Source organism: Durio zibethinus, chromosome 18 (assembly GCF_047325235.1).
Source record: "Durio zibethinus cultivar Kanyao isolate XHJ-2024 chromosome 18, ASM4732523v1, whole genome shotgun sequence".
NCBI classification, from domain to species: Eukaryota; Viridiplantae; Streptophyta; class Magnoliopsida; order Malvales; family Malvaceae; genus Durio; species Durio zibethinus.
This window is the reverse complement of record NC_143179.1, coordinates 3,811,610-3,837,382: the sequence shown is the minus strand read 5'-3', so window position 1 is coordinate 3,837,382 and position 25,773 is coordinate 3,811,610. Positions and strand designations below refer to the sequence as shown.

Here is a 25,773-nt window from a genome sequence, read left to right as displayed (position 1 = left end):
CCGTATTTGCTAAATATACAAGTTTTACCGATATATAAAAAATGAACTCTAAAAAGATATTAAAATAGTGGGCTCATGGTGCACAGGAACCGATACCAATTCCCGATGTTAGCCCATTATAAAATGGACCCAAAGAATATACTCAGCTGGGTTCTATAAAACAGGCGGAAGAGGTGAGCGGGTGAGGCCTTAGAGCAGAAAACGCGAAGGCCATATTAAGCAAAAAAAGGATGGGCAATCCAGACAGGGCAGAAGCAGCTAGGCTCAGCCCCCTTTTTATAAAGCCAACAAGCCCATTAGGTTTTCGGTTTTCACCTTCAACAACTTTACTCTCAAAGCAATCGTCACTCTCTGTGGCTCAGCATTTCTCAGGTGAAGTTTCTAGGGTTTCTACATTTCTCAGTTTCTCTTTAACTATTGTCCCTTCCCCTTTTTCTAAAATCATTGTGATTTCTCTTTTTAGGCTCAATATCACCATACGTTTATCTGATCCAAGACCTGTGTAATTCTTTTTTCTTAAATGTCTCTTTACTTTACTGGTTTATATCTTTTTAGCTTTCTTCACTTTAATCAGTGAATGCATATTTAGTTTTTATATGATTTCCCGGTTTTCGATTTTAAGTTTGAGATGGAGTTTACCATAAGCTTGTAGTTTCAGTGTTTCTGCTAATTCAGCTAGGTTTTAGGGTTTTCAGCTTGATTTTGTTATGATATAATGTTGCTCACTATTTTCGGATTGCGGGCGTTTTTATTTTCACCCGAAAGGGTGTTTTAATGGCCCGTGCTTTTCTTTGCTGATCTGGGATTCTGATCTAGTGCAATCATTTACTAGATTAATTATATTTACTTGCTTTGGTGTCTAGGGTTTAAGTTAATTTTTTTTAGATCTGTGAACCTGATTTTCTTCATTTTTCTTGCATTCTGTAATCAGTATGTTTGGAAATGTTAGGGCCTAGGATGCTTTGTACAAGGCTGAAGATTTGCTAAGTATCCTAGTCGCCTGCAATGCTCTGCATTTGCTTTTCACAATCTTGCCAAACACTATATATTGTGAAAATCAACTTTGATACATTTATATTATACCATGTTGAACTGATTTGTGAAATCCTGATTACTTCACTGATGTTTTTAGAACACTAGATTGAAATGATCAAAATGATTTCTTCAGGAAAAGATTCCCTTCTGCTTTATTATATGCTTTAATGAAGAATTGGGAATTTGGGAATGCTTAAACGGAGTGGGTGGTTTTTTGTTACTGATAATTTGAGCTAGATTTCATTTTAGCTCTGCTGATTCTAGCTGCTTGTAGTCTGATCAGATTATTGGTTATGCTGGTTTGAGTTGTTATTGTGGTAGACAAAGATGGCAAAGAAGAAAAATCCTTTAGTTTTCATGGATGTGTCAATAGATGGTGATCCTGCTGAAAAGATGACTTTCGAGGTATTGCAATGAATGAAAGAAGCGAGCCAACAAGAGTTTACATTTTTCTCTTATTGTTCGCCTCTTTATTTTGTTTTGAATTACTATACATTGGGTTTTTCTTTGAGATTGTCTTTTTGCTAGTATTTATTGGTTTTCTTTGATTCTTCAGCTCTTTCCTGATATTGCTCCCAAGACTGCTGAAAATTTCCGTGCCCTTTGTACAGGTGATTAAATAAAATCTGTTTGAATACTTTTATTACCCATTTTTATGATTTTTCTTTTACAAGACATTCATGTATAGGCTTTAACTCTGGCAAATTTATTATCTTAAGACTAATTCCTCGTCTTAAGTTTTGTTGTTTATGGTTTATCTTTTTTTCTTTTGAAGAAGCATTTGATGGTTAGGGGCAAGAGAGTTTCTGGGTTTTAATTGTATACACGTTTTGGGGTTGTAATTGTTTGGTATACACACACACACACACACACACACACACACACACTTTTTGGCATATAAATCATTTGTCCTTTGCTGATTTCTTAAGTCTATCTCGATCTACAGGAGAAAAGGGCATTGGTCCTAAAACTGGAAAACCAATGCACTACAAGGGTTCCTTTTTCCATCGAGTCATTAAAGGTTCCATGGCCCAGGTTTGTTGTTTTATCTTAGTTTAAATTGGGATTTTTCTCTAGATGTTTTCTTGTTAAACGTGGCTTAGAAGTGGTATGTCTTTTGGTCAGTTACTATTGTTTATTCTGTAGGAAACAGGGCTGATGATCACGACTGCTTTTCTTGTGATGTAGTTTTAAGGTTGTACTTACCAAGTTGTCAATCCTCAAAATTTAACTAAACTTCGCCTTGTCCAACCCAGTTTTTTGCACATAAATGTCTTTTTGCATATTTGTGGACTAACACCTTATGAGTGTTGTGCAGGGTGGCGATTTTGTGAGAAGAGATGGTACGTATTCCTTGCAGAGCCATTTTTTATTTTATTTATTTTTGCAGCTGTAAAGACTTTACACTATATAAGATCACTTTGAGGGTTGCCCTCTCTGTGACTGCTGGTAGAAGTTGCTCTTGAAACCCCCATCTGAATTTTTAAATGTATTTATTTCTTTCTTCAGGAACTAGTGGGGAAAGCATATATGATGGGAAGTTTCCAGGTGAGTGATCTCTTCCCAATCTTCTAAGATTACATAATTTAGGTTGTCTTAAAAGCAGGAGGAAAAGATGCAATGCTTTCCTTTTGTTTAGTATTTTAAAATTTGATAATTTCCTGGAAATGATGTGAACCTTGTATTATTTCTGTTATAAACATGCCTTTGTTGTTTGTAATTACTTTATGTTCATTTCAATTTAATTATATTCTAAGTATATAATCATGTATGTTATTAAAGTTCTCGGACATGCTTATGTATGTAGTCTTGTAATCTCCTAAGCCATCAAAATCTCCAATTTTTATTTGCAATTCATAATTGTGCTGCTAATGCATCTGTGTTCAACATATGTAATTCTATACTCTTCCAAAGTGGTCAAAATCTCAAATCTTTTTTATTTTTCAATTTATAATTGTGTTGCTATGTAATATAGAATTTGTCAATGTGTGGAGTTAAATGAAGTATGGTGTTAAGGTTCTATGTACTAGGAAAAAGATTATATCGGGTAAGTACTTGGCTCTAGATTTGGGTATATCTGCACCTGAAATGTTTTTTGTGAAGCATGTGCATTCTCTAATAACCTGACAAGCTTTGTTTTGCATTTAGATTGTATTGCATAGGCACTCTCCATGGTTCTTGATTTGAGCCTATCTTTTCCCAAAAGATTTTTTTTAGAGAGCAATGTGCGTTCTCCTAATCTCTGTACAAGTTTTATTTTGCACTATCAATGTCAGTTCCATTGCATTTTACCTATGTCATCTGAAGTTGCTCCTCGAGAATTGCTAGGTGCCAGCATAATGACACAATGGCTAAATCATTTAAGGACTGCATTAAATGCTAAAAGTTTATGATATCTTTGTTCTGCAAACTGTTCATTGATAAGTTGGCTGAAGGTTACTATTCTTTCATTAATAATCGATTTGTAACTAGTGGTAATTTGAACTTTTGTTCAGATGAATCTCCTAGGCTAAAACATGATGGACCTGGTCTCTTATCTATGGCAATTGCTGATCGTGACACTGTAGGTTCACAATTCATTATCACCTTCAAGGCTAATCATCATCTTGACAGGTATTTTCTGATCTTCTATGTATAATCATATGTTTTTTTTGGTTGCCCCCATCCCAAAATATATGCCCTGCTCAGTTTAAATGTGATTCAGCATCATGTCCTGAGTTTGTTTACTTGTGGCATGTGACAGAAAGTATGTAGTTTTTGGGAAGCTTGTGCAAGGAAATGAAGTGCTGAAGAAAATTGAAAATGTGGGTGATGAGGAAGGAATACCAACTGTAACAGTGAAAATTATCAATTGTGGTGAAGTCAATGAAGGTAAAGGTCATCATGCCCTCTTTGGAGGGTTATATTTCAGATGGAATATTATGATTTAATTTGTAGTTCACCTGCCAATTTTCACCTTTATAATGCTGCATGAGGCTTGACCCTTGTCTCTTTCTGATTTTGCCTTCCAATTTATTATCTTTTCTGCAGAGAAAAGAAAAATCAAGTTGAAAACAGGAAAAGATGGATCCCTTGATGCAAATAGTCATGAAGTGCGAAGGAAGGGGAAACATAAGAAATCTTCAAGAGGCAAAAAGAAGAGAAGAAGACATTATTCGTCTGATTCAGACAGTTCCTCAGATTCTGAGACAGAATCATCTGAATCTGATAGTGATTCTGACTCATATTTGTCGTCATCCTCTAACATTAGTTCTTCAAGTGATGACAGGCATAAGAAGAGGAAGAGATCTTCTAAACGAGAAAAATATAGGCGCAGAAAAAGAAGAGATAAACGGCGCGACAAAAAGAGAAGAAGGCGTGATAAGAAATCAAAGCGTAGATCAAGAAGGTTTTATGCTTATTATCCATTTATCCTTCATATCAGTGTCTTGTCTGTTGACAAATTGCCAGTTAATAACCTTGAGTCCTGTGCATGATTTGCCGAGTGTTGTGCTTGTTCAACTATGTGTATGAGAGAACTCAAATCTTTTGGAGATGTAGTTGAAACTTGTTTGCTCCTGACAGTGTTTCCTTTGCCTCCCATGCAATACATAAGCTTTTTTTTTTTTCTTATTTCTATCCTTTTCTCATTATTTTTGTTATTTGAGTTCAAATAGGTGGTTTGTTTAGAAACAAAATCTGCATCTTGGTGAATTACAAGTGTCTGGATTGGATTTTTTTCGGTCATAACTTGAGTTGCATATGTAAATCAATCATATGCATGCATATCAACAATAAATATGATGTTCAAAGTTATTTGCCATATAGATACATATTTTCCCATTCTTTCTTTGAAATTCTGTTGGTCACGTGTCCTTGTTGAAGTAGCTCCATTTGTGTTTCTCTCTTGTACTTGATGAAGATTTATTGAGAAAGTATCATGGTTGTTTCCCCTTGTTATGCTCAGCACCTATTAGTATTGTTAATTCATCTTGTGTGGTTTTCTCTAAAGCCTTTTTCAATCTAAGACAAATTGGGATATAATGCCTCAAAGTGTAATTAGCTTTGTTAAATTTCTTACAGAACTTACTTAAATTATTCTATCCTCTTTGTTATCAGAGCTTTGGATAGTCTTACAGATGATGATGGTGAGAGGAAAAGTGAAAGCAACACTGATAATGATGTTGATGTGCAAGGAAAAGTACAGAAGCATGAACAGCTTTCTCAGAAAAATGGTAAGTGCTGGAGTTATTTCATCTGTTGCCTGGCAATATTCTGTTTTACGGCTTATTCTCTGTATCTTAATATCTGATTGCACTAGTTAGATATGGTTTTTTTTAACTGTGATGTTATTGATGTTGATATTTTTTGTTGTAGTTGAATTTGAAATGGGCATCGGTATTTCTTTTCCTCCGTGCTTGAGATTTGACTGGTTTTATTTGTACTTGGGGGTGCTTTCCCTACATTTTGACTGCATAAAAGCTTTCTAGGAAAATTTTACATGTCGTGAGTACCCTTCATTCTTTGTGTTTATGCCTTGACCATGGATTCAAAAAGCAGTTGTGTAGCAGTGTCTTGGCCACTATTCACATCAATAGGGTCCTGTAAGGGCCAAAAAAACCAAGTAAGCAAATAGCGGTTATAGCAGAATGCTATTGCCTCTACTGACCATTTCCTTCCAAAAGCAAATATAAAAATAGTATTTTTTTTCATCAAATAATAAAATTTCAGCAAATATCAGCCTCAATCCATATTTTGTTTTAAACAATAACAAAAAAACTTAAATTATCTTTTTCATGTCTAAATTTTTGCAAATACTTGGGAGAAGATGTTGCTTTAAACTCCAGAACTGCAAATCAAACCCCCATCAATGACCACTTCACCCTTTGATATTGAAAATTGAGGAAGCAAAATATTCCCTTTAACTTTCAAGATGAAGCCATGAGGGGGTGCTTTGCTACTATTGCCACGAGAGGCATGGGTTGGAGGAATCTTGGAAGAGGGCAAAATTGGATAACGTAGGATGTAGAGAAGGCTGGGATTCATTTTGATTTTGAGAGAAAGAAATGACAGAGTAGAGACAAAAAGGGGCGTGGGTTTTGATTGAGAGAAAAGTGAGGAGCTTTGAGACGGAGATGGGAGTGGGTTTTGATTTAGAGAAAAATGAGGAGCTTTTGAGAGATTTGTTGATGTGTGTAGTCTTGGTGGGGTTTAGGTCTAGGTTCAATCAAATTGTATCTTTTTAGCTTAAAAATATAGGGGAATTTAAAAATTATTATTATAAGTTAAAATTAAAATTTTGAGAAAATTTTTGTATGATTTGAATAGAGAAACTTGGGAAAGTATTTGATGGAATTTTGAAAATTTTTTTAATAATTTAGATGATGAATAATCAATGTTAAAGTATTAATATATTGATATTATTTTCTATCACCACATAAATATTATTTATCTCAAAAAATTTTTATTTTTTAATTATTACAAGTAATTTTTTAAACATGGATATTTTATTATAATCTAACAAATTATGAGTAAATTCTTTTTCAATTAAATAAAAGATATGAAATGTCAAAAATTAATTTAAAAACCATAAATTACAACTTTTATGATTATAATTATAATTACTATATATATTTTAATAAGTTTTGTAAAATTTTAAAAAAATTCACGATTGTAATAACTGTGATAATTTCTGTTTTGTACGCACTGCAATAAATGTAACACGACCAAAAACATGCCTGTGATTGCGATTTAAATCCTTGGCCTTAGTACTGCTATTACTGCACATGCACCTGTCAAACCAGATAACAGCTTTATTTTGGATATTTGACATGGCCGGGTGACATCATTCTACATCATTCTCTCTGCACCCCCCTTTCTCCTCTGGCCTTCTTGCGTTAATGCTATTGTTTCACATATATCTATCATATTGAGATGTTGTGGACCTTGGAAGATTCTTATTTTCTACTTTCCTGTTTTCAGCTTTGATTGGTAAAGCCTTCTGATTTTGATAATTTGTTTGTGTTATTTTAGGTTTATGAATTGTTAGCACACTTTATTAATAGGGTTGTCTACATTCTGCAGTTGGGAGTCAATCCCCTTCAGCTGTAGAGAAAGAAATTCGACACAGAAAAAGGGAAGAGGCTGATTTGCTCGTAAAGGAACATGAAGCTCCAAAGGAAAATGGAGAGCAACAGAGCAATGGCATTGAAGAAGATGCTAAATCTGACAGAAGTGCAGAGAGACAACCTGATGTGGTAGATGATCACCCAAGCAAATCTAGGTCTACTTTCCTTCTCACTCCTTAATTCTTTATATTTACTGATTCTTCCCAATCCGGTATTTTATTAAAAGTTGATGAGCAGGAGCCGAAGCATAAGTCCTAAGAGGGCCATGTGTAAGAGTATGAGTATTAGTCCCAGGAGTCATCCAAGCCGGAGCCCCAGTCTCAGCCCAAGGCGGAGTGTAAGCAGGAGTCCTGTTAGAAGTAGGAACAGGAGCCCTGCTAAAAGCATCAGCAGGAGCCCTGCTAAAAGCATCAGCAGGAGCCCTGTTAGAAGCATCAGCAGGAGCCCTTCTAGAAGCATCAGTGGAAGCCCTTTGAAGGGTAGAAAGAGTGGAAGCATCAGCAGGAGTCCTGCTAGAGGCATCAGCAGGAGCCCTTTGAGGGGTAGAAAGAGTAGAAGCATCAGCAGGAGCCCAGTTAGAGCACGTACTCGAAGAAGCATTAGCAGGAGCCCTGTAAGGTCTCGGTCCCGAAGAAGCCTAAGTAGGAGCCCATCCAGATCAACAAGAAAATCAATTAGCAGAAGCCCTGTTAGACTTTTGAAAAGAAGCATAAGTAGAAGTCCAGCAAGATCTTCTAGGAGAAGCTTTAGCAGAAGTCCTGTAAGATCTTCTCGGAGAAGCATAAGTAGGAGCTCAGGTAGGGCTCCTTCTAGGAGAAGCATCAGCAGAAGTCCATTAAGGGAACCAAGTAGGAATTATCGCCGTAGTTTTTCAAGGAGTCCCACCCCTGTACGAAGGGTAAGGTCAACTTCTGATCGAGGTAGAAGTTTATCGAGAAGCATTTCCCCTGATGCATCACCTAAGCGCATCAGAAGGGGTCGGGGTTTCAGTGAGCGTTACTCTTATGCACGAAGATACAGAACCCCTTCTCCGGATCGTTCTCCTATGAGATCCTATCGTTACGGCGGCAGAATTGATCGAGAGAGGTACACATTCAACCATATTCTTTTAAGTTGTCTTACCCTAAGTTTCTTTTTTTTTTTTTCTCTTTTTCTAAAGCCATATGATCCTTTAACCATGGGTGATTTTGTTCTTAATTGCCAGTTCTAGGTATTCAAGTTATAGGAGGTATTCACCTAGGCGTTTTAGAAGCCCACCAAGAGGAAGAACTCCTCCAAGGTCTGATATGCCCTTATGCCATTGTCAATTTATCTCTGGGTTTTTCGTTAATGATGCCCTTATTGCTGCTTCTTTTTCCCTATGTGTGTGTGTTTGTGTTTAATAATAATAAAAAAATTTCTCTTAACGTTGTTCATGGGTGGTTTGAATTTTGTTACTTGATTCCTATTAAAAATCTGCTTTGCAGGTACAGAGGCCGAAGAAGCCGGACACGAAGTCCATTGATATCACGTAGCCCTCGTTACCGTAATCGTCGATACAGTCATAGCCGTAGCCGTAGCCGTAGCCCTAGTCGCAGTCAATCCCCTATTCACAGCCGCTCTCCAGTTGATGTGTCCAGGTCTCGTGCCTCTCCCAGTGCTGGGAGGCGAAGGTCCCCTTCTCAGAGCAGGAGCCGATCGGAATCAAAGTCCTCATTGGATTCTCAGTCCCCTAAGCAGGCAAGCAAAGCAAGGTCAAGGTCATCTTCTGGAAGTCTGGATGGTAAAAGGGGCCTGGTCTCATATGATGATGGTTCACCCGACTCAGCAAGGTGAATTAGGTGAAAGTTTGGGGAGATTTTGGTACAAGTCTCTGATGAGCCCATTTTCTCTTGATGCACTATGCTGTGCAGTTTTACCAAATTGTTTTCTACTTGGTTGTTGCCAGTGGTTGCAGTAATTAAATATCTGATTTCAGTATTTTCATTCTGGTTGTTCTTGGCATGCTTTTAGGATATCTTATAAATAATGAACAGAATGTGGATTATATGGGGCGTAGGAATCTTGTTACATTGTTAGTTCAGTGTCCCTAAGAATCTTGTGTAGTTCTTTAATGTATCTGAAAATTTTCCTACAAAACTGAGAAATGAACTCTGGCGATGATCGGGAATTAGAGCTTTATTAAATTGCAGTTGACCTTATGTCTTTTTCATTTATAGGAAATCTAATCATTTTGTCCTGTCTTCAGCAACATCTTTGACTTTCAACTTATAGATGGCCTGTAAATGCATGATAGTTTTACTTGCCTGGGTCTTATGAAAATTAACGTTGTTAGCAATTTTGCACTTAATTTGAACAATGTCAACAGTTTGGCTTCGTGAAGCCATCCTTGAATGTCTCTCTGAAGCAAGCTGCACAAAGTCTGGCTTCCATTAATTACCAAAGTCAACCCACAAAATAGGACATTGTTAACACAAACTGATGGAGCCCCTCTTAGCCTCTCCGAGTCTTCTCTCATTGTCTGTTCTCTTTGATATGGAATTGGAAACCATCTATCATCTCAACTCCATAGTTCTCTCCTCAAGCCCCCGAGTCCGGCTAGTTGGTTTCTCCCCTGGTTTGTAGATTGGCTATGCTAGACAAAAACAAGGCCAGGTTTGGGTTGGCGCCTGGTATCATCCTTTTGTTTGGTCCATGCAGTTTCAGGACCGCGTAGTCCTTCTGCTCACCACCTCCTCAGTTCTTTAGCTGAGCCCGTGCAATTCCACGGGAAACGTATCGTAGCTGTCAGGGCTGGAGCTATCCCAGTGTTGATCCGAGTGATAACAAACACCGAGGATGAAGACCTTGCTGGAACTTCACTAGCTGTTCTGGGTCTTCTTGCGAGGTTTGATGAAGGAATAAATGCTTTGACAAAGACTAATATTTCTGACAAAAATTTTCTTTCTTTTGCCTAAATAAAAATATCATTCTCATTTAGTGATATATTAATTTCAGCCCTTGTGAAAGTAGTTTCATAATATCAATTCCAGGTGAAACAAAGCAGAAACAGATTGGTTTTTGCGGCCGACAACTGCAAGACAAATTTAATAATTAATAAAGTAGAAATTTCACAATATAGTAGCAAAATAAAATTGCTGTATAAATCACGAATGAGAAATCAGATGTGAACTTTTTTATTAGTCAGTTCACAAATCAAGGAATCAAAATTAGGTGAAGATGAGACAAAAACTTTTGGGAATCAAGGGGAAGTTTACAAATGTATTCCAACAATCACATCTTACCATTATTAATATTAACAATAAATCAATAAATAAATAATGAATACTCCATAGATTAGGTTTATGTTCCATCAATATGAAAGGGATTTGAGAATTTGAGATGAGAAATGTCAAACATGCTATGTTTGATTCCTTCCTCACCAAAAGAAAGAAAAAGACTGTTTTGATTCTTTTAAACTAACGGTTTAAATTCATCACAACCCAAATTTCTTATTTCTCACCAAAAAAAAAAAAATTGAATGAGATCAAAATTAAAAAAAAAAAAAATGAACAGCAAAATCTTGAAAATCTTTCCAATTTGTGCACTTTCTTCTCTAATTATGAAACCCCACAAAAACAATATGACAGATATCTAAATTAAATGTATGCCTGAATTGGTAAAAAAATTCTGAGCCCGTATCACGTAAGTTTTTTTATAAAAAAAAATTTGTAATTTGAAAATAAAAAAATATTTCATGCATTAAAATTTGAATTTTAAATTTGTTATATGTTATTTTTAAAAATTTTTTATATAAATTAATTAAATTTTGAATTCACAATTGCATAAAACGTCATTTACAATCACATCTCATATTCGTCTCTGATTTTTATAATATTAATTTGGCATAATGTGGCACATCAATTTATTAATTAAGCATTGCATCATTGAGAACACGAGGAAGGGATAAAATTATTTGAAACTATTTGGAAATGTGGAAAATTAATTTTAAAGCAATTTGAAAACTTAGTACCAAAGTTGTAGCATCTACTCAAATTTAAAAACAGTAAAGTAATGGAAGAATCTTGGTATGATATTATTCCAAAGGCTTTCTTACTACGTAGTTGAGGAATTTTTTCAAGTATACATTCTCTCATTGTCTCTTTTTCGATAGTGGGGTTATACGGAAGTGGGTTATAAGGAAGGAGTTTACAACTTAAAAGTAATAATTGAAGGAGAGATCAAACCAGCTTGAGATTTTCTTCTTTAATCAGCCATGGCATGAACTGACCTCAGTGAGAAGGTGATTTATTATTAAATATCATATGGAACAAATTCTTCGCTTCTCAATTGCACCATAAGAATAATAATACAAAAAATAAAAATAGTGAAATAAATGAAAATCAAATAAAATCTTTTTGTTTTGGGGAGAAGGAAATAGCACGTATTCAAATTTTTAATTTAATAGTTAAAAGTGCTTGAAAGAATATCAAAAATTTAATTTCGAATCAAATTTTACTCTTTTATCTTATTTATATTAAAATTTTATCCTTTTAATGTAACAAAAAAAAAAATAACACATTGATTTGATAATGATGCAACCCAAAACACTTTGTTTATTCACATTTTGACATCTTCCACTCCAATTAGGTCTTTATGGTAATAATCATATTTTTGAATTGTTATTTACAATAAGTTATAATTTGTAGCATTTAAATTCTTTAATCTTACTTTTCATATATTATTCTTTTTCACTTTGACATATCAAGTTTAGTTTGCTTATTACTTTGGGGGGGGGGGGGGGGGGGGGAAGAATGGAAGGGAGAGTGTGAAAGTAACATCACATTTGTCCAAAACTTTTTGCATTATTGTTCCTTAAAAACTTCAATAGTAAAAACAATACCAAAGTCATTTTTGAACTTTATGAAAAAATTAATAATTTTTAAGCAATTTATCAATTCACGTTAAAAAAAACTTATTCATTAATAAAATAATATCATGTGATTTATTTTATTAATAAAATAATATCATCTCATATATTAATTGTGTATATAAACTTTTTTTTTTTACTTAAAACATGTGAAATCCCTTCTTTTGGTTTTTTTTTTTACTGACTTTAGTTTTTGTTTTAATCATAATTTCAACTTTGATGAAGAAAAAGGTTGAAAGGGCATACTCATTTTGCTATTTTCATATGCACAATATACTCATTTTGCTTTTTTTTTTTTTTAAATTATTAAAAAGTGCAAACTTTGAAGGGCATTTCAGTCTTTAAACAGTGCATGTAAGAAAATGACCAGGTTTTTGGAACTGTGAATTGTCGCAGCATTTCAGCTTGTCTATGTTCCAGCCTGACTGTAGACTGTAATATGAACAAAGGAAAGTAGAAAGTGAGAAAAGGGAGAACAAAGAAAAAAAGAGAAAAGAAAAGAAAAGATTTTATGCTTTTGGGTTTTGTTTGTTCCACACCAGGTTGGTTCCGTATAGAAAGCTTAAAAGCTTAAACCCCACTTTTCTTCTTATTCAATCTTATTATTTCCAGTTTTATCAGATCTTTTCACTACATTCAACAAGTTGACATCTTTATGCTAACTATGGATGTTAAAAGATATATTTCTTAATTTTTTTTCATAAATTTGTCTATTTTATTTGTGTGGTCATATATTCTGAATTTGTTATGGTTTTTTAATGCTTTACTTTGCTGCCCACTGTCCATAGGGTATTGGATTCTCTCTTCTGTCTTTGCATTGCAACTTTGCGATGTCAAAGACTCTGTTAATTCATCTTCTATCATCTGTTTGTAGATTCCTTTGCTCACAAAGAGATGCCGCTTTTATTTGTCCCTTTTATTATCTCTCTCTCAACCTATCTTGGGTGCCTTTCACTTTCTGATATAGTAGTTTCTGGAAAAGCTTTCAAGCAGTGTGTAACCGGTTCAAGCAAGAGCGGTAGCTGATTTAGATTGATGGGTTGTTTTTCCATTTCCACCCTTCCCTATGGTTATAAATATAGATGGTCACTTCTTGTTTATTATCATTGCAGGAAGGAATTCGATTTAAATCATTGCTACAAACATTCTGCAATAGTATAGTACTGCAGGAAAAATAAAAAGAAAAATAGTCTACAATGAATAATTCTGCTTCGAGCTCTGGTCAGTCTTGTTTTATGTAGTGATGCTTGATTTTTTTATTTTTTGCATTCTTGAATCTTTAGTTGTTATCTTTTTAGTTGCAATATTTTCAGGTAGTGGAACTACTAGAACATTTGAGTTTGGGAGGACCCATGTGGTCAGGCCTAAAGGGAACCACCAGGCTACAATAGTTTGGCTGCATGGTCTTGGTGACAAAGGCTCAAGGTATACTATAAAAGCTAGACTTTACTGATGTTTATCCTCGCTGGCATTTGCACTTCTTTGATGATCAAACTATAGTTGATGGTTCCATTTCAAGTTGAAAAGGCTTGGTCTCTGTAGAACTAGTTGATTATGAGTATCAGGAGTTATTACTAGATACATACTATTTTCTTGCTTGTTCTAATTCTTTTTTTTCCCTTTTTGGGACATGCTTGGATCAACAATTTGCATGATTAAGAGTTTTGAGCCATCAATTATCAACTACATTGTTGTGTTTACTTACTCCTTATTCTTTCCTGTTTCATCTGTTGTCCCATGGTGAAATTTAATTCGTTTTCTTGATCCTAGGCATATGCCTTGTACGAGAATAATGAACTTGTTTTGTTCCTGGAAAGCAAAAGAAAAGGAGACACGGAATGTCAAAACTTTGTCCTGTTTTAGAAGAGAAGTTTTCTGTTTAATAACTTGAACTCTATGCCCCTCTCCAGAAGATTCCCATAATGATTGATTTGATGGGAGAGAGAGAGATTCATGCAGTTCTAAACTGTAATAAAACGAGATTAGTTGTTTATGTGCATTCCTTCTAAGTATTCTAAGCTATATCAGGTCAACCTCGAATCTGAAAACTGTATATGCCAGGGCTTAGGCCTTAGAACAGGGGACCATTTCTTGATTACCTTGATTGTCCTTTCAATTTGGCTGTCCAAGTTCTATCATTATTTAAAGATAATACTAATATTAAGGTATAAGTACAATTCATGCTAAGATGTATCTGTTGTCATCTAGCATGAATCCTACCATTATTGATGCAGCTTTTTACAACTTGGACTGTGGTCCCAAACTAGCATGGTTTCAATGGGAGATTCCTAAAATATATCATAAAAGGCTGGCAACTTTTCTGAACTTGGGTTCTGGTATATCGTTTCAGAATGTTAAAGAGTTTTAAAATTTTTTGAGGGTATCTAATGGTGACTAAGATGGATATCTCCCTTTTTGTTTATGTTCTGCAGCTGGTCTCAGCTTTTGGAAACCCTTCCCCTTCAAAATGTAAGGAAAACAATTTTTTTCAAGTTACACTGTGGCTTGTATATATGCAAATGCAAAGTGCTTTGTGGTTGCCCTAATTGCCTATTGACTAGACAGTTTAAATTAATAGACAACTTATTATATGTTTCTGTTGAAATTCAATGCTGCAGATTAAGTGGATTTGTCCAACTGCTCCTACTAGGCCAGTAGCAATATTTGGTGGACATCCTTGCACTGCATGTAAGATTTTATTCCTCTGAACAGCTATTTTCTATAGCTTTTGTTCTAAAATCAAGCTAACAGATGCGTCCACCTGGTTATCATTGACAATTTACTATGCACTGTGTCCAATAGAATTTCAAGTATCTTCTGAAGTTACCACAATGCTGAAGTTCATAACACAGCTTATGTAATGTGTTTCAGGGTTTGATGTGGCAGATCTTTCAGGAGATGGTCCTGATGATTTGGAGGGGTTAGATGCTTCAGCAGCACATGTTGCCAATCTGTTGTCAACAGAGCCTGCTAATAGTATGTCTTTTTTATTCTTAGTAACCTTCTGAAATCTGTAAACAATTCAAATGTTAGGAGGGTTTATATGCTTCTTGACTAAGAATATCATCAAAACGGATAGTTTTGACAGTTCATGTAGTTTTCTTGACCTGTTAAAAGAAAAAGAAACCACTCAGTTTACTTTCTTCTATGGTTGCTGTGATGCATCTAGTTCATCGTTAAATTTCAAGAAGTGTTTGAATCTGTTTGCATGACCTCCTATCTATCTTTTCTTTCTAATATTTTTTCTTTTCTTGGGGGTGGGGGAGTTTTGTGCTCTCTTTCCCATCAGCTATGAAGACTCAAAAGAATTTTATGATGTGCAGTTAAACTTGGAATTGGTGGATTTAGCATGGGTGCTGCTATTGCTCTCTACTCTGCCACATGCCACATATTAGGGAAATATGGAAATGGAAACCTTTATCCAGTTAACTTAAGTGCAGTTGTTGGCCTAAGTGGTTGGCTTCCATGTTCAAGGTTTGAATCTGTACACACAGATATAGCACATAGAAACTCATTTACATTCATTTATGTGAGCGCAACTATTTTGGCAGTATGCTTTTATACAATTCATTCAGCTCAATAGCTGTTTTTTTTAGGACCTTGAGGAACAAGATGGAAGGATCAATCCAGGCAGTGAGGCGTGCAGCATCCTTGCCCATTCTGATGTGCCATGGCTTAGGTACTCAATACTCTTCTGGAAAATTTGTGATGAATGATTCAGTAAACTGTTTAATTTAGCCGCCCAATGATGTATCTTACTCTATTTGTCATCACTTTATAATTACAAAGTAAACCATTTAAAGGTATCAAGAGCTGAACAGAGGGAGATCCTGAGTTTTTGATAGAATGTTTCAGTCTTTTGTTATAATAAGGTCACACACTGATGTATCTTGCGCTATTCAAGTCATGTAGAGAGGTCCAGGAAGGATGTTGAATTCATAGACTGTGCATGACGTGATAATTCCAATACAAAACCTTATAGAGAGAGCACATATCCAAGTACATGCACACACACACACACACACACACACACACACACACACACACACACACACACACACACACGTAGACACACTAACCAAAAGGGAGCCATAACTACATGATAGCTTGCCAATTCTGAAAAGCGTAGAGAACTTATTATTAAATTGAGATGTTGAACCACAGTACTGTGCAAGCACATGATTTCCTGTGCACTGTAACATTGCCTTCTGTTGGAATTTCATGTATGGTAATACTAATTATCTTATTAATAATTTTGCAGCTCTTACTTTTCAACATTCTTACTTAGCTTAAACTGTATACATTTCGAAATTTGGCTCCATGCATTTTTTACAGTCAATTAAGCAGTTCATTTTTCATGTCTTGCATTTGGCCAATAGCAGTGCATCTTTTTAAGTATAAGTATAGAAGTTTACTTTTACACTGTGTTTGGTAGGAGGGAAAAAGGAGGGAAAAGGTGATGACGGAAAAATTACTTTCTTTCCACCTATTCTTTCTTTTGGTAGGAGGGACATAAGAGGAGGGAATGAAAATGAGTATCCAGTCCTTCCAAATGTGGTAGGAGGATACTCATTTAACTTAAATTAATAATTTTATTTACAACTTTACCAAACACAATAAAATAAAAATAACTTTCCTTCCCCTCCTTCCTTTTTTTCTTTCCTCATCTCTTTCCATTCCTTCCATTTTCCTTCCTGTCAAACTTAGTGTCAGTATCTAAAAACTTGATATGGTTCTGATTGCTTGATAAGCAGCGTATCATCTTGTAAAATAGTGGTTTACTGCTTACCTTTATGTTCACTGAGACTTAATTAAGCAATAAATTAGTTGAATAAAATATTTTGATGCTAGTGGAAGTGCAATCATTTTGCTTTTGAATTAGTATACTGAAAATTTTAGGTCAGCACACTTTGGAAAAGAAAGGCACTGGCACCTAGCATGTATGATAATATAAATTTTTAGGTTTAAAATCTCAATAAGACATGCATGTACATCAAATAAGATTCTGAGTCAGCATTGGCAAGAGGTTAACTTACACCTACTATGCCCTAGACTAAATGCCTTGATGTTTGGCCTTATCATGATGCCATGATCTACTTCAACTTATAAATGCATTTGCTTCCTCTGCATGTAGTTCACTCTTTGTTTCTTGCTGCAGCTGATGATGTGGTTGCATATAAACATGGAGAGAGATCAGCACATGCCTTAAATTCTGTTGGTTTCCGGAATCTTGCATTTCAAACCTATAATGGGTATTTAATTGGCTCCACCTTAGACAAGAACAACACACTCAGAAACAACTCCTATATTCTAGAGTTTAACTAAAACCGCTTAATATTGCCATGTAGGCTTGGTCACTATACAATTCCTGAAGAAACAGATGGAGTCTGCAATTGGCTAACTGCATCGTTAGGTCTTCAGGGATCACGGTCATGATATCAATTATCAAATAACCCCGTGTGGCAACGTGGAGATAGAGAAGAACAAGTTACATAAGGATTAGAAAGAGGTACTCTAGATATATGTTTGGCATGGGGTATATAGTATAGCTGCATCGTTCAACTCACAGTTCCCTGTTAATCTTGCTTTCCTAAATAAACTTTCTTACATTTTGTTTTACTGGCTGCTAGGAATTGGAGATGGTAAATTTTGTTCATTAGGTTGAAGTGGATGGGAGTTCAACTGCCATTGTCTCAATCTAGGAAATTTTGGGTTGGTTGAATTATGTAGCTCAATTATAAGGCTATCCTGCATTGGATGTATTTCCATTAGAAAATCCAACCAACACTAGTTGAACTTTGCCTTTTTGTTGACTGTTGTTTGGGGGGAAGTAAAGGAATTAGAGGTTTTGTCTCTGATACTAGTCTATAGCTAAGGTCTTTCCTCATAATTCAGGTTAAAAAAGAACTATGACTTCCATAAAAACCACTTCAGCAGTTTAACCTACAGATATATATATATATATATATATATATATATTTTACTGCTAAATTCATCCTCTCAAATCGTGTAAGTTGTAACCCAACTATCGTCTCCCCCCAGCCAATGGATTTACTATTATTATGGTTGTAAGTTTTCTTCAGTCTTTTGGTTGGAAGAAAATTGCAAATCATTTTGTTTGAACGGAAGATCCATCACTGCTTTCATTTCATCGCCAATCAGCACTTCACCCCAAAAGGCTGGCTATTGCAAAATAACAGAGTATGTTGTAAACGTGAGATGAATATATATATATATATATACATACATACATACATATATCAAATATTGGAAAGTTTCTTTTTGTATATTATAAGGATAATTCATATGTAAGGACCATGATTGAAAATAAATTGCTTGATTATCTTTCTGCAAATAAGAGGCAAAACATAATCATCTTGAACTAGACAGCTATTCAAAATCTTAATGAAAGATTGCATTTATCTCACGTTTGCCTTTCCCCCTTTGTGGTTTTAGATTCAGAAGCAAAAAATTGATGCAGCCGGTAAGTAATCTACCAGTGGCAAAATTCAAAATATTAAAAATGATGATGGAATGGTGCACTTCTAGATAAGGGTTTTCTAAATGACAAAGAAGACTTACTCAACATTAGATTTGATATCTCACAAAAAGAAAAAGATATAAAGAAAAAGGGTATTTGTTTTTTATGAAATAAAATTTTATTTTCTAATAATTGAATGGCAGCAACATGTTTGATGAGTCCTTCCTTTAATCATGAGGAATGAGACATACTAGGCTTGCATTAGAAACATCCAACTGAAAAACTATAAGACTGACAAGTAAATGAGAGAAATAGGGGAAAAAAAAAAACAGAAGACTACGGCGGATCATGAGGCGGAAGCAATCTCTTTCTGGGAATTTGTCCGCTACCGCAAGAATGTGGCCACCTTAGTACCTACCTGTATACCACCAAAAAAAGATATCATCATGGTAACAAGTCATGCATATACAATGGCAAAATGCTATTGGATAAGCTACAAAGATGACATACCAAACCTTAATGGTGAAAGTTTTAAGAGTAAGGTGCTTACTTCTCTGAAGCTCAAGTACAACAATCCAACATGAAAATACCTAATGTAGTATGCTACCAAATGTGGCAAAAACTAGCTAAGTCAGTGATTTGGCTACAACATTCATACAAAAAAGGGCCCGTAAAATGCAACAACTTACTCCAAAGTGCAGGTCTGACAATCAGTCATTGCTACTAATTTCTTGAAAATTGCTTCTACTCTGATTACTGCTGCCTTTCGAATCAATGCAAGGAGTGAGAGGTGGAAAAGAAGGCACAGCTTTTAGTATGAACTTACGGCCGCTTCTTAATGGTCCTGAAGAGCTTGACCGAAGCTGATGCAAATTGTGAGGAGGTGAAACTCGCTTGCCATTTGGGGAACTTGCTTTCACAGACTTAATAGGCGTAGAAGTGCCTTTAAATAGCTCTGGTGTATCATCCTCCAAAATATCATCAAGTCCACCATCAGAGTTAAGCCCCTGAAGCTTTTTAGTCCCATCTAAAGTAGACATTGGCATAAAAGATGAACTGTGCCAATGAAGGGAACCCCCTGAAGAGATACAACCACTTCTAGGGCCCAATCGGAATTGTGAAAGACTTGTCAATTCCCTTGCTTTAGATGATGATGATGAACCTGTAAAAATTGAGGAATGATTTAGAAGTGGGGTGTGATGGCATTCATCGGCAAGCACGTCCGCATTGTTGTAATTGATTCCCTCACAGTAAGAACCAACATCCAATTTTTCTTTACTTGTTTCCAGAAGCATGTCATTACTATCAGAAGTTCTCGGAGATTTTGCATATGATAAGATGGTTGGATCAGACTCAGGTGATGGAAGGCATCTGCTGGAAGGAAGTCTGGATATGGGAGCATTCTTTCCATGACTGAATAAAAAAGCAAGTAATTAGCAAGTAAAGAAGTTTATTGGTATTATATTTAGTTTTTCTTGAATGATACTAGGATATCATAATTGTAAATCTTACTCTGAGCATTGGAATGAAGGTGTCGGCGGAGTAAGATAGTGTGGATCACACAGCTCAGAATGCAAGAAATCCTTCTTAGCTGCCACTGTGCTTTCTGATATCTCCCCACCACCTCTGCTCACCATTTCTTCAGTCAGACAATAATCTGGAAACACATAATAAGGATTATAATAATTCTCTATTCCTACCTACTAAAAGATAATCATTTTCAACCCAAAATACACCCTAAAAGGATGCGGGAATGAAAGAGCATGTTTCTTTATTTTCTAGTTTTGGATATGAAGACTAGAATGCATTGAGAGACAACATTCTTAATGATATATCTTGCAAAACTCACCTTCCTTCTTGCCATAGACATTTTTACACCCCTCGCATCGACATCCAATGGAGCAACCAACATTAGCCTTTTCAATATATAAAGAAGATTCATAAGTCCAGCAATGATATACTAAAAGAGTTGACATGGGGTGGGAAATATGATTGACGATTGAGGCAGCAATATATTTCCAGACCTGGTAGCATTCACAATATTTTTTCAGACATTTTGACCTTTTGCAATTGCACCCTCTTTTGTGTCTTGCTGAGGATGGCGTCTTCCAGTTTCCATCTTCCTATAGAGGGAAAATATGATTATAAAATTACTAAATTAGAACAAAAAACCTAAAGCAAAAGATGTGTTCTCTGTTTTTGGGATGGGAAGGTGTTTAATACCCTGCTGTTCACCGGGAAATCAGTGAATGGCTGTACAATCTTGGGAGCAAATGCTAGAGGATTACGCGATTCAATTTGTTGACGTGTCTCAAGAACTGTATCTTCATACTCAGGTCTGTTGAAGCAACCTTGGCAGGAACAAGGGCCATCACAGTAGATTCCGGCAGCAAAACAATCACAATAGCTGCAAAGGAATAAAGGAGGAGAAAATTAGCATATATTGCACTTAATACAGATGTGTAAGTGGAATACAACCAAGTAAAAACAGAATTCACTTACAGTTTCAAGCATTTGGTCTTCTTGCAATTGCAACGCTTGCAACCCTCACCATCAGTGCTGTTTGACAATTTCTTCCTATAGAAGCACAAACTATTACCGGTCCTGATTATTGAGAGAAAGTCAAAACTGTCAAATCTGCAAGAAATATCATAAAAACTTGCCTTTTCTTTTTGGGGCTTTGGTGGTTAAACACCTCATTGCTGTCTCCATCCTCTGAGCTAAGCTTCTTCTTTGTGCTTAGAGTTGTGTGACACTCAATTGATTCTACAGTGTGGAGTGATTCACAAGCAGCAGAACCTGCAATCATGCTAACCTTTGCTTCAAGTATTCCATCCTGAGGAGCAGCTGATACTTTCTCAAATGCATCTGACTGACTCTGCATGTTTTCCATTGACTGACAGCTCGCAATAGATGCTGATTTTATCTCCTGTATACCCAGAGAATCAACTGCCAAATTCATGCTCACAGTACCACCTTGACCCATTGGTATAGCATTAACAATGCTGTTTAGGTGTAATCCAACACCTGATGGCTTGTAAACAGTTAAGGAAGAATTTTCAACATGACACTGGGGAATCATATTTATAGCTAATTGGGACAAGTTAACTAGCTGCCTCTTTCTTGATGTAGCACTTAAATCCACATGAGATGAACCCAAACCCTCTATTTCTGAAGTTGTAGCAAGTGATGTTGAAGTGACCATATCATTTGCTAGATTTGAAGAACTGTTGCAGTTTGCCGTAGTTTCTGGTTGAGTTTCTCCAAATTGAAGGCAGCGCCTACTCATGCCACGTTGGTGTTCACTAGCCTACATTGACAGTTTTAATTATTCTATTGCAAAAGCAAAATTCTAGCAGCATTTAATAACCAAAATGAAAATAAAAAAATAAAGAGAAATATGCAATCCACTAATCTAATTTTGATATCTCTACGTCAGAGCTATTTCAATTCTTTTTATACCTCAAGATCGTGTGTCATATTATGAATTGGCACATCCAAGTCTCCTTCAACATTTTCAGCAAAACCTTCATATGCCTGAACCCTTTGCAAGGATTCAGGCGGCAGATGAAGGAAACCATCACATCCATTCCCATGGTCCTCTACAACTTTCTGCCAAAAAAAAAAAAGACTGGGAAACATGCATATCTTATCTCCTAATATAGATCATGCTCTTTACCAACTTGATGTAGGAAAACATAAATCAATCATTACCTGAGAATCCAAATTTTTACATTCTTTTTCCTGAGAAGAAAGATCAAACATATCAGCCTCAAATTTTCGGCATTCATCAGATATCCGTTGACCAGCATGCTCCTCATTATCAATCTTCAATGGCTTGACATCAAAGATTAACTTTCTTTCAAGGCCTTTTTCACTCAGCCCAGACAACAATTGAGTTGAATCGACTTCCCTCCCCACATCATTTTTGTCATCAAAATTTAAATTTTTTGAGTCTGGTAAACCATTTACTGATGACTGAAGAACATTATTAGATTGTTTCAATTTTAAACTGATGGTGCATGCAGAGTTTGCGCAGTCTGCTTCCACAGGATCGGCCAAGTATTCATCAACACATCCAGAGGAACTACTGGGTTGGACTGACACAGAGTTCTTGGTATCATCCTCCTTAATATCAGTGATCAACCCTTGCTGTAATACTGTAACAGATCTTTCCAAACTACCAGGCCCATCAGTTTTGCTCTTGTCTCCTTCACCATTTTCAGATACTTCCACACTAGATGACTGAGGCCTGGAAATAAGTTTTCATGCAATCAGAGTTCAAGCAAGAAGCCATTCAAGTGGAAAGTAATAAACCAAAATCCAAGCAATAACAAACCTTCTACGTGTATTTATACGTGGAGATGTAAATACAAGAGGGGGAGAATTAAGCCCTACGAATGCTTGTGTTACAAGCGGTGCCTTGTCATGCTTTATAGGAGACAGACTGCTAATATAATTGGAAAAAGGGGATTCCTGAAATCAAAGTGAAAATGATAAATATGAAGTCTAAAATTCATGATAAAGGGAAATGCAATGCAATTGTAAGGCTATGCAGTTATCTTGTTAGGAAATGGGAGAAAAAGGGAAAGTAAGGTGACAAACTGAATTGAAAAGTAATGGAACTTAAACAAAATCAAGCCTGAAGTTGTTTGAAAAGTAAGGAACTCAACCAAAATCAAGTCTGAAGTTGTTACCCATGTCATACCATAAAGCACATAACAATTGCATTCATACCATTCTCCTTTTAGGTAACAAAAATCAGCATATAACTAAACAAATAATGGATCCAAACTGAACAATACACGATTCTATCACCTTGTGCAAACTCTAGAACTGCAATAAGTTAAACATCCAAGCAGCACTTACTCATCAAACAAACTTTTTGTTTTCCAGACACTTCCAGTGACAAAATTCAAATCTACTTCGAATCCAAGCCACCATCCAACTAAAGAACAATCACACCCTAGCACAAAATTTGGTGTTCTAGCATTTCATTGAAAAGAAACTCCTAATTCCTCTAAAAAACCAATATTTTGACCAATACCCAAGTAAGTTAACCCATTAAATTAATGGACTTCTAGTTAAACTCACTGCAAATCACATCTTCACCAACAGAAATAAAATGCCACTTAACCACACATTTTATGCTCACCAAGACCTCCCCCCCTCCTCACCAAACTTCAACCAAATTCACTAAAAAAAATCCCCAAAAAAAAATCTAAAACTGAAACTAAGAAAAACACCAAGCAGCAAAATTACAAAAATATCATCTAAATCAAGCCAAAAAAAAAAAAGATACAAAAAACTTAGAAAGAGACCTTAAAATACAGGAAGTGGTAAGAACACTATAAAGTAACAGCAGAAATTACATCTATAAAGAAAAAAAAAAAGATAAGAGAAGGACAGTATAAAACGAGAAAGAGTTAAAAAAAATTACTTGAACTGGGGAAGAGGAAGAAGTAGAGGCTGCAGCAGAAGAAGAAATTGGAGATTTAGAAGGTTCAGGAGAATCCATTCTTTGAAACCCTAATCCTAATTAGTCTCTGCATTTCCACTGTGTTATTTTTTACTCTTTTCCTTCAATCTCCTGAAATTTAATGTTGAAAAATGGTCAACATTTTTTTCCTTTTTTGTTTGCCTTCATAATTTTTACTAAAATTTGAGGTGGGGAGAGAGACGTAGGCTAACAGGAGAAGGGCGGGCATTCAAAAACGAAGCGAGCGGGAACAACCCTCGCCCTTCCTATTGGATAATTTTTAGGGCCACAGTGACTGCCTTTAAATCAAGTAATTTGTGTTATTATATTATATAAAATATTATATTCGTATCATATTTATATAAAAATTATGTATTAAAATTCGTAACAATATAAAAATATAAAATATAATTTTTTTATTTTATTAAATTTATTTATAATTTTTTTAAAGTTTTAAATCGTATTATTTTTATATTCTTTATTCATATTATTTTCATATTGTGTTATCGTATCGTATTTATCTAACAATTAAAAAATTAAAATTAAATAAATAACCAAAATAGAAAATATAAAACCAATTCGAACATGAATATTTCATTTTAAAGTAAAATCAAGTAATTATTTATAAGTATTCAATCTCAATCATAAGTTGTTCCGAATAACTTTAAATATTTATAAAATTATAATTACAACCGTAATTTTTTCTTATAATAACTTTAAATATTTATAAAATTATAATTACAACCGTAATTTTTTCTTATAATTATATAACTTTAAAATAATATTTTATAAATTGAATAATTTTAAATAATTATTATTTAAATACTTTATTGGAATTGTATAATTTTAAATAAAATTTTATTTTAAATAAAGTCATCACTATATTAAAATTATTATACTTTTCAAATCGAGACATACATTTTATAATATAATATAAATAATATATATGTGAAATATATATATGTGAAGCAATTGTAACTACTGTTATGATACTCTTTTTGTCCCTTATTGATTGTTCATTAAAAATTTGCACAAAATTTATAAAAAAGAAATCTCAAGTTCATTTTTATCATTTTCATTTATTTTCAGTTGAGGTAAAATTTGAATATTTAAAATTAATTACTTTAAGACAAAATTTTTTTGCAAAGCTTTGAGCACATCATCGAACTAATAAAAATTATCATTTGCAAAACTTTGGGCGCATCATCATTTTTTAGAACCAAAAAACAAAATAATCTGTAATAACCATATTATTCACACTTCATCTCCAATTATCAAAAGCACCATTTTTTATTTTAATCTTTACCTTTATCTCAAATGACACAGATTCTTTGATACAAATAAATTCTATTCCATCTAAATCTAAAAGAAATTTAACCAACTAACAACGCAAAACCATTTATAAGTTTCTGTTAAAGGAAAGTAACAATGGAATGCTACCAAAAGGCTATTTAGCCATTCTTACTTCCATGTTTTCTGTTTCTTCAAAGGCAATTGGTAGAATTTGAAAACAAGCAAAATACTTTTTAGATAATGGATTGGCAATTGATGTATCTTCCAAGCTTTTGGGAAATGTTAGATGTAAAAGAATTCAAATTTATCCAATTAAAGTATCTAAAGATACTTTACATTGCCGTACCAACATTCGATCATTGGCAAAGGTGTTGAATGTGCCAAAATCAACACTTCATAGGTGTGTTAAAGAAGAATTTGTCAAATCATATTCAAATGCATTGAAGCCATTCTTATTTGATGAAAATAAGAAGACAAGGCTATTATTTTA

General features: G+C 34.8%; 3 protein-coding genes across 26 annotated transcripts; 2 read left to right on the top strand and 1 right to left on the bottom strand.

Moving 5' to 3' along the window:
- Window positions 1-313: 313 nt before the first annotated feature.
- On the top strand, window positions 314-9,337 carry LOC111298983 (uncharacterized). Of its 12 annotated transcripts, none has more exons than XM_022893793.2 (15): window positions 314-372; window positions 464-502; window positions 1,319-1,440; window positions 1,592-1,646; window positions 1,982-2,070; window positions 2,354-2,378; window positions 2,545-2,583; window positions 3,531-3,648; window positions 3,779-3,906; window positions 4,066-4,423; window positions 5,134-5,249; window positions 7,099-7,297; window positions 7,380-8,228; window positions 8,347-8,421; window positions 8,609-9,337. In XM_022893793.2, exons 3-15 carry the CDS (start codon window positions 1,363-1,365, stop codon window positions 8,955-8,957), a joined length of 2,478 nt encoding a protein of 825 aa, XP_022749528.2. In that variant the 5' UTR covers window positions 314-372; window positions 464-502; window positions 1,319-1,362; the 3' UTR covers window positions 8,958-9,337. The 12 variants fall into 12 exon arrangements, with proteins under 12 accessions (XP_022749528.2, XP_089603139.1, XP_022749525.2 ...); XM_089747013.1 differs by having other exon boundaries at window positions 1,310-1,440; window positions 8,615-9,337; XM_022893790.2 differs by having other exon boundaries at window positions 1,310-1,440.
- Window positions 9,338-12,419: 3,082 nt separating this feature from the next.
- Window positions 12,420-17,885, top strand: LOC111298982 (uncharacterized). Of its 4 annotated transcripts, none has more exons than XR_002691224.2 (11): window positions 12,433-12,572; window positions 13,143-13,251; window positions 13,344-13,455; window positions 14,463-14,499; window positions 14,649-14,718; window positions 14,902-15,006; window positions 15,354-15,504; window positions 15,627-15,709; window positions 17,189-17,282; window positions 17,379-17,539; window positions 17,661-17,885. XR_002691224.2 is itself a non-coding variant. In XM_022893783.2 (10 exons), exons 2-10 carry the CDS (start codon window positions 13,227-13,229, stop codon window positions 17,464-17,466), a joined length of 765 nt encoding a protein of 254 aa, XP_022749518.2. In that variant the 5' UTR covers window positions 12,420-12,572; window positions 13,143-13,226; the 3' UTR covers window positions 17,467-17,885. The 4 variants fall into 4 exon arrangements, 1 of the variants encoding a protein (XP_022749518.2); XR_016329618.1 differs by lacking the exon at window positions 12,433-12,572 and adding an exon at window positions 12,920-13,048; XM_022893783.2 differs by having other exon boundaries at window positions 12,420-12,572; window positions 17,379-17,885.
- Window positions 17,886-18,653: 768 nt separating this feature from the next.
- Window positions 18,654-24,265, bottom strand: LOC111300279 (uncharacterized). 10 transcript variants are annotated; one of them, XM_089747007.1, is made up of 13 exons: window positions 23,952-24,265; window positions 22,851-22,987; window positions 22,226-22,763; window positions 21,974-22,123; window positions 21,171-21,821; window positions 21,014-21,084; window positions 20,735-20,918; window positions 20,536-20,634; window positions 20,361-20,427; window positions 20,024-20,168; window positions 19,201-19,924; window positions 19,062-19,114; window positions 18,677-18,929 (listed from the first exon to the last, which is right to left on the bottom strand). In XM_089747007.1, exons 1-11 carry the CDS (start codon window positions 24,027-24,029, stop codon window positions 19,222-19,224), a joined length of 2,823 nt encoding a protein of 940 aa, XP_089603133.1. In that variant the 5' UTR covers window positions 24,030-24,265; the 3' UTR covers window positions 18,677-18,929; window positions 19,062-19,114; window positions 19,201-19,221. The 10 variants fall into 10 exon arrangements, with proteins under 10 accessions (XP_089603135.1, XP_089603128.1, XP_089603133.1 ...); XM_089747010.1 differs by having other exon boundaries at window positions 20,747-20,918; XM_089747008.1 differs by having other exon boundaries at window positions 21,014-21,088; window positions 21,175-21,821.
- Between the last annotated feature and the right edge of the window lie 1,508 nt (window positions 24,266-25,773).

Bases quoted from the DNA above. Each gene is read 5' to 3' on its own strand.
- LOC111298982 (XM_022893783.2), top strand. From the start codon at position 13,227: ATGAATAATTCTGCTTCGAGCTCTG. The intron at 14,500-14,648 runs GTAAGGAAAACA...TCAATGCTGCAG, and splicing joins AAACCCTTCCCCTTCAAAAT to ATTAAGTGGATTTGTCCAAC. The intron at 17,283-17,378 runs GTATTTAATTGG...ATTGCCATGTAG, and splicing joins GCATTTCAAACCTATAATGG to GCTTGGTCACTATACAATTC.
- LOC111298983 (XM_022893792.2), top strand. From the start codon at position 1,363: ATGGCAAAGAAGAAAAATCCTTTAGTTTTCATGGATGTGTCAATAGAT. The intron at 1,647-1,981 runs GTGATTAAATAA...CTCGATCTACAG, and splicing joins TTTCCGTGCCCTTTGTACAG to GAGAAAAGGGCATTGGTCCT. The intron at 2,379-2,544 runs GTACGTATTCCT...TTCTTTCTTCAG, and splicing joins CGATTTTGTGAGAAGAGATG to GAACTAGTGGGGAAAGCATA.
- LOC111300279 (XM_089747002.1), bottom strand. From the start codon at position 24,029: ATGGATTCTCCTGAACCTTCTAAATCTCCAATTTCTTCTTCTGCTGCA. The intron at 21,085-21,170 runs GTTTTTATGATA...TTCTATAGGAAG, and splicing joins GCCCCAAAAAGAAAAGGCAA to AAATTGTCAAACAGCACTGA. The intron at 20,919-21,013 runs GTAAGTGAATTC...ATTCCTTTGCAG, and splicing joins AAGACCAAATGCTTGAAACT to CTATTGTGATTGTTTTGCTG.